Below are 14,982 nucleotides of genomic sequence, written 5' to 3'. Positions count from 1 at the left end.
AATTTGTTTCCATTGAGATAATAATCCCATTTGTTATTATTTCCTCCAAAGTGTATAACCTCGCATTTCTCAACGTTATACTCCATTTGCCATATCCTCGCCCACTCACTCAGCCTGTCCAAATCTCTCTGCAGATCTTCTCCGTCCTCCACACGATTCACTTTTCCACTTATCTTTGTGTCGTCTGCAAACTTCGTTACCCTACACTCCGTCCCCTCCTCCAGATCATCTATATAAATGGTAAACAGTTGCGGCCCGAGTACCGATCTCTGCGGCACGCCACTAGTTACCTTCCTCCAACCGGAAAAACACCCATTTATTCCGACTCTTTGCTTCCTGTCAGATAGCCAGTCCCCAATCCACTTTAACACACTACCCCCAACTCCGTGTGCCCTAATCTTCTTCAGCAGCCTTTTATGGGGCACCTTATCAAACGCCTTTTGGAAATCCAGAAACACCGCATCCACCGGTTCTCCTCCACCAACCGCCCTAGTCACATCCTCATAAAAATCCAACATGTTCGTCAAGCACGACTTTCCCCATATGAATCCATGCTGCGTCTGATTGATCAAACCATTTCTATCCAGATGCCCTGCTATCTCCTCTTTAATAATGGATTCCAGCATTTTCCCTACTACAGACGTTAAGCTGACCGGCCTATAGTTACCCGCCTTTTGTCTCCTTCCTTTTTTAAACAGCGGCGTAACATTAGCCGTTTTCCAATCAACCGGCACTACCCCAGAATGCAACGAGTTTTGATAAATAATCACTAACGCATCCACTATTACCTCTGACATTTCTTTCAATACCCTGGGATGCATTCCATCCGGACCCGGGGACTTGTCCACCTTCAGTCCCATTAGTCTACCCAGCACTGCCTCTCTGGTAACATTAATTGTATTAAGTATTTCTCCTGCTGCCAACCCTCTATCGTTAATATTTGGCAAACTATTTGTGTCCTCCACCGTGAAGACCGACACAAAAAACTTATTTAAAGACTCAGCCATATCCTCATTTCCCACTATTAACTCCCCCCTCTCGTCCTCCAAGGGTCCAACATTCACTCTTGCCACTCTATTCCTTTTTATATATTTATAAAAACTTTTACTATCATTTTTTATATTAATTGCTAGCCTAGCTTCATAGTCTATCCTTCCTTTCTTTATCGCTTTCTTAGTCTCTCTTTGTTGTTTCTTAAATTTTTCCCAATCACTTGTTTCTCCACTATTTTTGGCCACTCTGTACGCAGCTGTTTTTATTTTAATACTCTCCTTTATTTCCTTCGTTATCCACGGCTGGTTCTCCCTTTTCTTACAATCCTTGTTTTTTGCTGGAATATCTTTTTGCTGAGAACTGAAAAGGATCTCCTTAAAAATCCTCCACTGTTCCTCAGCTATCCTACCTGCCAGCCTGCTCTCCCAGTCTACCTCAGCCAATTCATCCCTCATCCTATCATATTTCCCTCTGTTCAAACAGAGGACACTGGTTTGGGACCAAACTTTCTCCTCTTCCATCTGAATCAGAAATTCGACCATATTGTGGTCACTAGACCCAAGAGGGTCCTTCACAATAAGATCCTTAATTCTACCTACCTCGTTACACAATACCAGATCCAAAATAGCTCGTTCCCTCGTCGGTTCCGTAACATGCTGTTCAAGGAAACTATCCCGACAGCATTCTAAGAACTCTTCCTCCATTCCACCCTTACCGACTTGAGTCTGCCAGTCAATGTGCATGTTGAAGTCCCCCATGATTATTGCCGTTCCGTTTTTACACGCATCCCTTATCTGCTTGTTTATAGCCCTCCCTACCTCAACATTATTATTTGGGGGCCTATATATCACACCTACTAGTGTCTTTCTCCCTCTACTATTCCTCATCTCTACCCATAACGATTCCACGTTTTGTTCCTCATTAAGAATCTACTGATGACCATGAAACCATTGTCGATTGTCAGAAAAACCCATCCGGTTCACTAATGTCCTTTGGGGAAGGAAATCTGCCGTCCTTACCTAGTCTGGCCTACATGTGACTCCAGATCAACAGCAATGTGATCGACTCACAACTGCCCTGTGAAGGGGAACTGGGGATGGGCAATAAATGCTGGCCAGCCAGCAACACTCGTGTCCCACGAATGAATAAAAAAATCCATATCCAGCACCTTTAGTGGAGGGAAGTGGAGAGTTGGGACGTGGAGAGTTGGGAAGAAAATTAAGTGATTAGGAGTGCATGTGTATGTTCAGCTATAATTCGATTCAATTTTGCTTCTTCTCCCCCCACATCCCCCTAATAGTGGGATCTTCTGGGCATGTGTATAGTTTTGAGGTGCGACCAGATCACCACTCCAACGCTAAAAGAAACTACCAGCGCTGGAGGAGAGCCTGGGAAATGGCCCGTGAAAAAGAGTGGCCAAACAACGTTGACTTCTTTAATAAAGATATTGCATCTGCCACTGATGATATCCAGGGAAAGATGTTTGATGCTGTAAGTAACCTTTTTTAACCAGCCGTTACGTTGTGGATCTGACTGCACCCCTATGCTCTGCCTTCATTCCAAATGCTCTGGATTTGCTCCTGTAGAGAATAAGAGTCTCCCTTCATTTCCATCGCTTTGTTGAATCAGAAAATAGTACTGCGGGAGGCTATTTGGCCCATGAAATCCAGTGAGACCTATTCCATGCCTCTTTTCCCCAATGCCCTGCAATTTTTCTCTGTCAAGTATTTTTTTTTTCTCCATTAAGTGTTTCGCTCCTTTAAGTTTCAGTAGTTGCACTGATTTTAATACTTCAATGTGTGAGATTCTCATGCCTCCCAGCCGTGTGTTTCCTGCCAGCGGGAGATGGCACATTGCTTGCTATTGGTGCTCTGATCCCGCCACTGTGAATGGGAATTCCCATTGACATCAACCCCACGCCTGCGGGAACGGCCAGAGAATTCCAGCCAATATCTTATTCTACCATTGGCAGCTGTGCTTTCAGCTGCCTAAGTCCTACCTCTCTCTGCTTTACGACACCTCTACCTCTTTGACGATATTCTTGTTAACCACTTCTACTATCTCTTAATGCGTTTTGGTGTCAAATTTGGTCATTTGGTTTGGCACCACCTCTGTTTAGCACCTTGGGACATTTTATTAGGTTGATGCAAGATATAAATGCAAGTTGGTATTGTATCTCCCGCAGGAGGTGGCGCAGCGGTAATGTCCCTGGACTAGTAATTCAGAGGCCCGGTGTTCCGGGACATGGGTTCAAATCCCACCACAGCAGATGGTGGAATTTAACTTTAATTAATAAATATAAAGCTAGTTTCAGTGATGACCATAAAACCATCACCAATTATCATGGTTGACAAATGCCCTTTCGGGAAGGAAATCGGCCATCGTTAATAGTTCTGGCCTATATTTGACTTCACATCCACAGTGTCTTCTGTCCTGTGAAATGGTGTGGCAAGCCACTCAGTTCAAGGGCAATTAGGGATGGGAAACAAATGCCGGCCCAGCCAGTGACGCCCACATCCCATGAAAGAATAACAAAAGACAAGTTGAATTACGATGCACACATCCAACTCGGAGTCACGGATTTAAAAGAGAAAGAAAACACTTTAAAAGGAAATCAAAAATGAAAACATAACAAGCAAAATTATCCGCCATCCCAATCAAATTGACTTTGTTTACAGTAAATTCATAAGCGCCACCCCAAAATGCACAACATTGAATCCCTACAGTGCAGAAGGAGGCCATTCAGCCCACCGAGCCTGCACCACCCATAATCCCACCCAGGCCCTATCCCCGTAACCCCACATATTTAGCCTGCTCATCCCCCTGACACTAAGGGACAATTTAGCATGGCCAATCAACCTAATCCGCACATCTTTGGACTGTGGGAGGAAACCGGAGCACCCGGAGGAAACCCACGCAGACATGGGGAGAATGTGCAAACTCCACGCAGACAGTGATCCAAGCCGGGAATCGAACCCGGGTCCCTGGTACTGTGAGGCAGCAGTGCTAACCACTGTGCTACCGTGTCACCCTCACTTGGGTGCTGTTCCATTTTGGACTGCACACACACACAATGGAATTTTAGGGCCTGGTCAACTTAGATATTCAAATCTGGAAACGAGTGCCAAATTTTCCAGCCGTACCGGCCAACTCCCGCCCCCCCTCCACCTCCATCCACAGACCTCCCAGCAGCGGAGGTTGCAAACAACGGGAAAAACCATTGACAGTGGCAGGACTGGAAGATCATGCCACTGGTCAAAGGTGGACTGCCTCCAGTGCTGCAAAATACACCGGGCGGGAACGGGGACAGATGGAGGACATGGAGAATCCCGTCCTACGTTCCTAATCCACTCAGATTTCAGAAGATAAATCAATTGAGCAGGTGAACAGCTCAAGTTAGAATTTGGGCTTCTGACGATTTAAACTGCTTCTGGCTCTTTGTCTAGTATAAGCTCCAGGCCCACACGGCATCACAAGTCACCGCCAGACTTTCCAGATTAAAATGAGCAAGCTGTAAACTCTGTAATTAGAAGAAAACTTAAACAGAAATTAAAGTGCAAGTACTGGCTAAGATTTATAGTTAATTATTGATTATACTGCAACACTATCCAGACAAGTTAACACATCCCGTTATTAACATTATTTATTTGTGTCACAAGCAGGCATTAATTGCAACGTGATCTTGATCAATTGGGCCAGTGGGCTGACGAATGGCAGATGGAGTTTAATTTAGATAAATGCGAGGTGATGCATTTTGGTAGACTGAACCAGGGCAGGACTTACTCAGTTAATGGTAGGGTGTTGGGGAGAGTTACAGAACAAAGAGATCTAGGGGTATATGTTCATAGCTCCTTGAAAGTGGAGTCACAGGTGGACAGAGTGGTGAAGAAGGTATTCGGCATGCTTGGTTTCATTGGTCAGAACATTGAATACAGGAGTTGGAATGTCTTGTTGAAGTTGTACAAGACATTGGTAAGGCCACACTTGGAATACTGTGTGCAATTCTGGTCACCCTATTATAAAAAGGATATTATTAAACTAGAAAGAGTGCAGAAAAGATTTACTAGGATGCTACCGGGACTTGATGGATTGAGTTATAAGGAGAGGCTGGATAGACTGGGACTTTTTTCTCGAGCGTAGGAGGCTGAGGGGTGATCTTATTGAGGTCTATAAAATAATGAGGGGCACAGGTCAGCTAGATGGTCAATATCTTTTCCCAAAGGTAGGGGAGCCAAAAACTAAAGGGCATAGGTTTAAGGTGAAAGGGGAGAGATACAAAAGTGTCCAGAGGGGCAATTCTTTCACACAGAGGGTGGTGAGTGTCTGGAACAAGTTGCCAGAGGTAGTAGTAGAGGCGGGTACAATTTTGTCTTTTAAAAAGCATTTAGATAGTTACATGGGTACGATGGGTATAGAGGGATATGGGCCAAATGCGGGCAATTGGGATTAGTTTAGGGGTTTAAAAAAAAAGGGCGGCACGGACAAGTTGGGCCAAAGGGCCTGTTTCCATGCTGTAAACCTCTATGACTATAACACTGCCATGAAGTTACTGTGAAAATCCCCTAGTCGCCACACTCCGGTGCTTGTTCAGGTACACTGAGGGAAAATTTAGCAGACGTCTTTTGGACTGTGGGAGGAAACCGGAGCACCCAGAGGAAACTCACGCAGACAGGGGGGGTGGGGGCGATTTTCCGGGCTCGCTCGCCCCGAAACCGGAAAATCCCGCCCGAGGTCAATAGACCTTTCCACGGTCCGCCCCTTGCCCGGTCCGATTCCTGTGGCGGGCGGGATGGTAAAATTCACCCGGGGGAGAGAGTGCAGACTCCGCACTGACAGTGACCCAAACTGGGAATCGAACCCTGTGCTGTGAGGCAGCAGTGCTAACCATTAAGTGTAGAGTTAATGATGATTAATCATGTTCAGCTCGCTTATTTTTTGCTTTTTAATACTTATTATAGAATCATACAGTGCAGAAGGAGGCCATTCAGCCCATCAAGTATGCCTGATAGAAGTCTGCAAGATAATGAGAGGCATGGACAGAGTGGATAGTCAGAAGCTTTTTCCCAGGGAAGAAGAGTCAATTACTGAGGGGCACAGGTTTAACGGATATGTACGAGGCAAGTTTTTTTTACAGAGGGTTGTGTGTGTCTGCAAATCGCTGCTGGGGAGATAGTGGAAGCGGATACGATAGTGACTTTTAAGGGGCGTCTTGACAAATACATGAATAGGATGGGAATAGAGGGATATGGTCCCCGGAAGGGTAGGGGGTTTTAGTTAAGTCGGGCAGCATGGTCGGTGCAGGCTTGGAGGGCCGAAGGGCTGTTCCTGTGCTGTAATTTTCTTTGTTCTTTGACAATAATCCCACCCAGGCCCTATTCCCATACGTTTACCCTAGCTAGTTCCCCCCAACACTAAGAGACAATTTAGCCAATCGACCTAACCCGCACATCTTTGGACTGTGAGAGGAAACCCACGCAGACATGGGGAGAATGTGCAAACTCCTGGCTTGGGTACAGACAGTGACCCAAACCAGGATTCGAACCCGGGACCCTGGCGCTGTGAGTCAGCAGTGCTACCACTGTGTTACCCTGCTGTCCCACTGTGCCACTGTGCCGTAGAAGTACTTGCTGGACTTGCGGATAGCGAAGAGCATTGTCGGGCAATACAGCAGGATATAGATAGGCTGGAAAATTGGGCGGAGAGGTGGCAGATGGAGTTTAATCCGGATAAATGCGAAGTGATGCATTTTAGAAGAAATAATGTAGGGAGGAGTTATACAATAAATGGCAGAGTCATCAGGAGTATAGAAACACAGAGGGACCTAGGTGTGCAAGTCCACAAATCCTTGAAGGTGGCAACACAGGTGGAGAAGGTGGTGAAGAAGGCATATGGTATGCTTGCCTTTATAGGACGGGGTATAGAGTATAAAAGCTGGAGTCTGATGATGCAGCTGTATAGAACGCTGGTTAGGCCACATTTGGAGTACTGCGTCCAGTTCTGGTCGCCGCACTACCAGAAGGACGTGGAGGCGTTGGAGAGAGTGCAGAGAAGGTTTACCAGGATGTTGCCTGGTATGGAGGGTCTTAGCTATGAGGAGAGATTGGGTAAACTGGGGTTGTTCTCCCTGGAAAGACGGAGAATGAGGGGAGATCTAATGGAGGTGTACAAGATTATGAAGGGTATAGATAGGGTGAACAGTGGGAAGCTTTTTCCCAGGTCGGAGGTGACGATCACGAGGGGTCACGGGCTCAAGCTGAGAGGGGCGAAGTATAACTCAGACATCAGAGGGACGTTTTTTACACAGAGGGTGGTGGGGGCCTGGAATGCGCTGCCAAGTAGGGTGGTGGAGGCAGGTACGCTGACATCGTTTAAGACTTACCTGGATAGTCACATGAGCAGCCTGGGAATGGAGGGATACAAATGATTGGTCTAGTTGGACCAAGGAGCGGCACAGGCTTGGAGGGCTGAAGGGCCTGTTTCCTGTGCTGTACTGTTCTTTGTTCTTTAATAAATCACATTTCCATTATAATAGTAAAATAGCATATTGTAACCTGAAGAAAAAACTTTAACTTGACGATGTACTCCAAAGGATCAGATCTATTTAAAGCTATACCCAGTGATTGAGTCGGTAAGTGTCCTGCCTGGTATGGTACTAAGTCAGAATGGTTCAAGATTCGATTAGTAGCCTATCTTGAATGAACTGATCCCAGCTGGGACAGCAGTTAGAGTACACTGACTATCAAAATTCTTCATACTTTTAAAACCTCTCTCAAATCTCCTCCATCTTCTCTCCTGCAAAGAACAAAGAAAATTACAGCACAGGAACAGGCCCTTCGGCCCTCCAAGCCTGCACCGACCATGCTGCCCGACTTAACCCTAAAACCCCCTACCCTTCTGGGGACCATATCCCTCTATTCCCATCCTATTCATGTACTTGTCCAGACGCCCCTTAAAGGTCACTACCATATCGGCTTCCACTACCTCCCCCGGCAATGAGTTCCAGGCACCCACCACCCTCTGTGTAAAAAGTCTGCCTTGTACATATCTTTAAACCTTGCCCCTCGCACCTTAAACCTATGCCCCTTAGTAATTGACTCTTCACCCTGGGAAAAAGCTTCTGACTATCCACTCTGTCCATGCCCCTCATAATTTTGTAGACTTCTATCAGGTCGCCCCTCAACCTCCGTTGCTCCAGTGAAAACAAACCAAGTTTCTCCAATCTCTCCTCATAGCTAATGCCCTCCATACCAGGCAACATCCTGGTAAATCTTTTCTGTACCCTCTCCAAAGCCTCCACATCCTTCTGGTAGTATGGCGACCAGAATTGAACACTATATTCCAAGTGCGGCCTAACTAAGGTTCTATAAAGCTGCAACACTGCAATAGTTTCTGGTCTCAAGTCCTTCCTTCCACCTATAGTTACCCCCACCGTCTTTCAAACTATTTCTGTTGAGCATGTAGTCCATTCCTTTGATTTTTGCAGATCATATTACTTAAACACAATATTAAAACTTCTGTACCTTCATATTCTGCTAACCAGTCTGTATATTGAGGTGAAGCAACCAGCATAATCAAGGACCCCATGTACCCCGGACATTCGCTCTTCCACCTTCTTCCATTTGGTAAAAGATACAAATATCTGAGGTCACGCACCAACCGACTCAAGAACAGCTTCTTCCCTGCTGCCATCAGACTTTTGAATGGACTTACCTTGTTTAGTTGATCTTTCTCTACACCCTCGCTATGACTGCAACACTACATTCTACACTCTCTCGTTTCCTTCTCTATGAACGGTATGCTTTGTCTGTACAGTGCGCAAGAAACAACACTTTTCACTGTATGTTAATACATGACAATAATAAATCAAATCAAATTGAATTTGAAATGCATTTTATATTAATTTCCCCGTCTTCTTGCATCCTTTGCAGATCGCTTTGGATATGCTTAGCCCACAAGTTGCTTTGCCTGTGACCTACACACACCTCAAGCAAGGTGGAATCTGTGCAGTATATTTAGCAAAGTAAGTGTAAAGTGCTCATGCTCAATTTTGATGTAGTTATTCTCATGGTAAAGAAAGCACTTGCATTTATGAAGCGCTTTTCATGATCCCCGGATGTCCCAAAGCACTCTACGGCCAATGAAGTACTTTTGTAATGTGGCAGGTTCGTACTTGTAATACGGCAGGTTCGTATTTGTAATACGTTTGCCTGAGGGGAGGAGTCGGGACAGTTACATTTATAATGCAAGAAACGCAGCAACTAATTTAGCTACAGCTCCCACAAGCAGCAGTGTGACCAGAGGCACAGTGCTGGATCTTACACCACTCGATTTGAAAGCAGGACATGTAAAATCCAGTGGGTGGATTTCCCATCACCTACCCACACACCCCAACCTGACTGAAATTTTACAGAGGGTATTTGCACCGTAAGGGGTGGCATGGTGGCACAGTGGTTAGTACTGCTGCCTCACATCGCCAAAACCCGAGTTCGATTCCCGGCTTGGGTGACTGCGTGGAGTTTGCACGTTCTCCCCGTGTTTGCGTGGGTTTCCTATGGGTGATCCGGTTTTCTCCCACAGTCCAAAAGACATGCTGGTTAGGTGCATTGGCTATGCTAAATTCTCCCTCAGTGTACCCAAACAGGCACCGGAGTTTGGCGACTAGGGGATTTTCACAGTAACTTAATTGCAGTGTTAATGTAAGCCTACTTCTGACTCTAATACATTAAGTTAAAAATAGCTTAAACTTAAAGTGCAGGGAGAGGGGGTGCTGGTTCTGTGACAGATAGCCCTATAAGGACTCTACCAGCCAATACCCTGAGATGGACATGCATTATGACAGTACTGACATTGCCCTTTAGGCCTCTCATTTTCTTACCTTGACTGACTGTCCCTTTCTTTCTCCCCCATCAACCCCAGGAGGTCAGGCACTTCTTACTTCACTCCTCCATGTCCCCCACCCCATCCACTGTCCTCCCCGATCCCTTTTCCACTGTCCCTGACTCCATTCCATAACCCCCCTCACTACTGATTCACCCTTGTTGATCCCAAGCCTCTATGCAAGATGCCACTCTCCTGATCCCCTGTTGTTCCATAGAGTTAAACAAGGAGAGCCACTGACCTGACACACACAACTGTAGAAAGCTGACTGGTCACATCACCTTTAAATGATTGTGAACCGGGTTCCATGGGATTCTCGTGCGCCACTGACTTTTTATCCCTGGGGTAGGAAGTATATTGAAAACTGTTTCACGTTATTGAGTATTCATGGCTTGCGAATATATTACCAAGAACAAACCTGCCACAGGTTGGCATAATGCTAGACACACCATAAACATCCCGCTGACTTTATCTCAGCATCTCAAGTTGCCGTTGGGACATCATTCCTAATTAAGACACTCCGTGTGCCACATTTCAGTTCTTGCAGACTCCCCCCATCCCATTAACTCTGGTTCTATGGTCACAGATGTTGTCTGACCTGATAAGTATTTCCAGTGTTTTTTTGTTTTTATTTCAGATGTTCAGTATTCACATTATTTTGCTCCTCTAACTCTTTGCTTCTCTTTTCGCCTTCTGAAAACAAATATTTTGAACAAGCTTTTGGTGACTTCTCCCGACTCTCTCACCGTGGCTGGGTGTCTGCTCTTTTTATTCCTTTTGGCGCAGCGGTTAGCACTGCTGCCTCCCAGCGCCGGGGACCTGGGTTCGATTCCCGGCTTCGGGTCGCTGTCTGTGTGGAGTTTGCACATTCTCTCCGTGTCTATGTGGGTTTCCTCTCACAGTCCAAAAGACGTGCTGGTTAGGTGTATTGACCATGCTAAATTGTCCCTTAGTGTACCCGAACAGGCACCAGAGTGCGGCCACTGGGGGATTTTCACAGTAACTTCACTGCAGTGTTAATGTAAGCCTACTTGTGACTAATAAATAAATAAACTTCTCTTTCTTACTTGACAATATGCCCATGTAATGCACCTTTGGATATTTTCTACATAAAAGGCGCTGCACAAGTGTACATTGTTGTAATTGTATGGCAAATTTTATTAAGGTCCTAATGTACTGTGTTCTTCTGCTCACCTATGTTACTTGCAGTATTACCCAGGTTGTTGATCTATTGGAAGGGATACGCAGCTCCCAGTTATCCCTCTCTTGTGAGAAGATCCTTGAGGTCATTCACAGGAACTGGCTCGTTGCACCAGCTCTACGGAAGGACGGCAGCATGGCACCCCGAGTGAAACCGCAAAGGAATGTGGACGACGGGTTTGAGGGTGAAGAAGGAAGAGATGCAACTGTGCTGGAGGATGACGGTAAGGTATTTATCCTGCTCCCAGCTTTTTCAAATTTACTGATTGTTTTCTCCAATGTAAACATTAAAATAGGTGACTCGAGTTGTTACCCATTCCGCGGAAATTAACAAGACGTCTGCCCCCCGAACTGTTGGCTCTCAGCAGTGCAGAAAGTATTACTGGTGGAATGGTCGGTGCACCATCTCTAGAACCATTTTATTCATTAAAACTTCAATTTAAAAATAAAGCAACCCTCAAAACAAATGGAATTGGAAATTTAAAAAGGATATTAGAGGGCGGCACGGTGGCACAGTGGTTAGCACTGCTGCTTCACAGCACCAGGGACCCGTGTTCGATTCCCGGCTTGGGTCACTGTTTGTGTGGAATTTGCACATTCCCCCCATGTCTGCGTGGGTTTCCTCCGGGTGCTCCAAAGATATGCGAGTTAGATGGATTCGCCATGCTGAAAATGCCCATTAGTGTCAGGGGGATTAGCAGGGTCAATATGTGGGATTACAGGGATCGGGCCTGGGTGGGATCATTGTCTGTGCAGGCTTGATGGGCCGAATGGCCTCCTTCTGCACTGTAGGATTCTAAAGACAATACCGGATAAAGACATACAGACAAGAAAAGCTAGGGTTCAAATCCCGACCTTTACTAAGTTAGCCGATGTCGGATGGACAATAATCAAAGTGTTATAATTGGGTTCAGTCTCTCTAGTCTAAGAAAAAAGATCAGTGAGTGTTCCTGATTGCTGTCTTGTGACTTCTGCCGTGAATTGCAAGCGTGGAGGTGTCGGCTGAAATTAAAATGGGAAGACACACAGTTGAATATTTCCAGCAAGTTTGTTTTTATCACCTGAAGAATGATCAATGAGCCATTGACTGTGGAATCATTCTTCCATTGGGAATTGAATGTATGCTTAAAATCTAAATTGATCCTAGCCATGAAGAAAGAGTAGAGGGAATGGGACTAATTCGATAGCACAGAGAGTCAGCACAGGAATAAATGGTCTCCCTCTGCGCTGTGTGACTCTAAGGCCTGGATTTACACAACAAAGGAGACTGGCTCCGTTGTTGCAAAAATGACAGGAGAGGCGGAAATCTGGAGATTCCGCCTGCAAACACAAGCCGGAATGGGCCTGGGTCGGGATCTCCATATCATCGATCCGAGAATCCCTACAGGGCAGAAGAGGCCATTTGGACCATTGAATCTGCATTGACTCTGACTGAGTATCTTACCCAGGCCCTCTGCCTTGCTGTATCCCTAATCCACCTAACCTATACATCTTGGGACACTAAGGGGCAATTTAGCATGGCCAGTTCTCCTAAGCTGCACATCTCTGGATGGTGGGAGGAAACTGGAGTACCCGGAGGAAACCCATGCAGACACAGGAAGAATGTGCAAACTCCACACAGTTACCCGAGGCTGCAATGGAACCAGGGTCCCTAGCGCTGTGCGGCAGAAGTGCTAACCACTGGGCCACTCACATGTACATTTTATGCAGGCAGCTGATCATATAAATCAGCAGCTGCCTCCACTTGTGTCTAATTTTGGTGACCCATTTGTGTGAAACACGGTGAGCAGATTAGATCTGTTCTAGGTCTTAAAGCTTTATGGGTACCTCTTTGGACATGGTCCTGGATCACCTTTAAGGGTGTCAGGTGCGCTTTGGGGAGATCCCGCCCTAACATCATTGTGCATGTATCTGCACCATATGGACTGAAGTGGTTCAAGGCGGCGGCTCACCACCACCTTCTCAAGGGCAATTAGGGATGGACAATAAATGCCGGCCTAGCCACCAAAGCTCACATCCCTTGACTGAATAAAAAAACGTCAGGTGCCTTTGGGATTGTTAAAATTAGACATGAAATTGCATTAAATGTACATAAACACGTTAACTGTCAAGATTATTGGAACTGTTCAAAATTGTCGAAATGAACCATCAAAAATAACTATTGAGCTGTTAAAGCCTTTATATTTCCTGTCCTTTAAATCTTTGATAAAAATGTCTAGTGTTTTTAAAAAAAATCATTGCTTTTTTTTCAGTCTGTTGACATAAGCCTGAGGGCCACCATTACCAGATTAGCGCTGCCTGACTGCTTTCATAACCTTATATTATTCCAAGGAGTTACACACTCTGGTACAATGGATTCCACTTTTTTTATAACTCATTATGCACATGAATGTAATGTTTGTTGTTACAATCTTATAAGGGATTATGTAGTTGAAGGAATGTAAAGGTACTAAATGGGGTTTTAGAAGTGAGAATTTGCTCATGGTGGATACTGGGTGAGTTGGTATGGTAGGTATAAGGGCAAAGGAGGTGAGGATGCTGGGCGTGGGGGGAATGGAGACTGAAGGGCTGTTTTATAGTTTGCTGTTTCTTTTAAACTTCAACACGGTACCAGAGCACAGAGGCAGGTCTTCCGCCCAGCGGCTTCTACACCTGGCAGCTCTCTACACTTGTTCCGGAGTCACCTTGACAGACTCCCAAAGAACGCTGCCACCCCTAAATTCCAACTTCCGGGTCATTTGAGTTGGGTTTTGCAGCCAGGAGAAGTCCTGACTCTGTTCTCTGACCGGGGAGCAAACATCCAAGCCTAAGAGTGTGCACTTTGAGGTAAGGCGGAAATAGTGAATCCTTTTTAAAAAGGTTAGGATGAGTTTGCATGTTGAATATTTCTGTCTTTGAAGTTAACATAGAACATGGTATAACATTTCAAAAACTGTTTCACATTAAATGCAGGTGAAGAGGAAGATACGAGAGCTTTTTGCACAGCGCCTTACATTGCCAGACCTCATCATGAGCAAGTTTCTCACTCAGGTGATTCAAGCCTATTTTTCTCTTTTTTTAAACTTGTATTTAATTTATTCTTAAAAACTTTGATGTTGCCTGTTTGTAAGTGTAACTGAGCCACTCGATATTGAGTTTGATTTGATTTATTGTCACATGTATTAGCATACAGTGAAAAGTATTGTTTCTTGCGCGCTATACAGACAAAGCATACCATTCATAGAGAAGGAAACGAGAGCGTGCAGAATTTAGTGTTACAGTCATGGCTAGGGTGTAGGGAAAGATCAATTTAGTGCGAGGTAGGTTCGTTGAGTTGAGTCCATTGAGTTGTTAGAGACTAAGGGCAGAATTTTACCAAAATTTGTCAGAGTGTCAGGCTCTGACTGAAAACCATAGAACCATCGAAAATTACAGCTCAGAAACAGGCCTTTTGGCCCTTCTTGTCTGTGCCGAACCATTTTATGCCTAGTCCCACTGACCCGCACTTGGACCATATCCCTCCACACCCCTCTCATCCATGAACCGTTGCATCGTTCCAGATAGAGAGGCTCGATCGACTGGGACTTTTTTTCTTTGGAGCATGGGAGGCTTAGGGGTGATCTTATAGAGGTCTATAAAATAATGAGGGGCATAGATCAGCTAGATAGTCAATATCTTTTCCCAAAGATAGGGGAGTCTAAAACTCGATGGCATAGGTTTATGGTGAGAGGGGAGAGATACAAAAGGGTCCAGAGGGGCAATTCTTTCACACAGAGGGTGGTGAGTGTCTGGAACAAGCTGCCAGAGGCAGGTACAATTTTGTCTTTTAAAAAACATTTAGACAGTTACATGGGTAAGATGGGTATCGAGGGATATGGGCCAAACGTGGGTAATTGGGACTAGCTTAGTCGTTTTAAAAAAAAGGTGCGGCAT

At 45.3% G+C, this 14,982-nt stretch overlaps 1 protein-coding gene across 1 annotated transcript in view; it reads left to right on the top strand.

The window, feature by feature from the left end:
* Window positions 1-14,982, top strand: part of LOC144488508 (tRNA (adenine(58)-N(1))-methyltransferase, mitochondrial-like) — a 38,658-nt gene that overhangs the window by 17,547 nt on the left and 6,129 nt on the right. Inside the window, exons 3-6 of the mRNA XM_078206557.1 lie at window positions 2,294-2,484; window positions 8,922-9,013; window positions 11,080-11,294; window positions 14,023-14,100. Coding sequence (XP_078062683.1) covers window positions 2,294-2,484; window positions 8,922-9,013; window positions 11,080-11,294; window positions 14,023-14,100 — 576 coding nt within the window. The remainder of the gene's footprint in view (window positions 1-2,293; window positions 2,485-8,921; window positions 9,014-11,079; window positions 11,295-14,022; window positions 14,101-14,982) is intronic.

This window comes from Mustelus asterias, unplaced genomic scaffold, assembly GCF_964213995.1.
Source record: "Mustelus asterias unplaced genomic scaffold, sMusAst1.hap1.1 HAP1_SCAFFOLD_1622, whole genome shotgun sequence".
NCBI lineage: Eukaryota > Metazoa > Chordata > Chondrichthyes > Carcharhiniformes > Triakidae > Mustelus > Mustelus asterias.
This window is presented reverse-complemented; position numbering and strand designations above follow the sequence as displayed.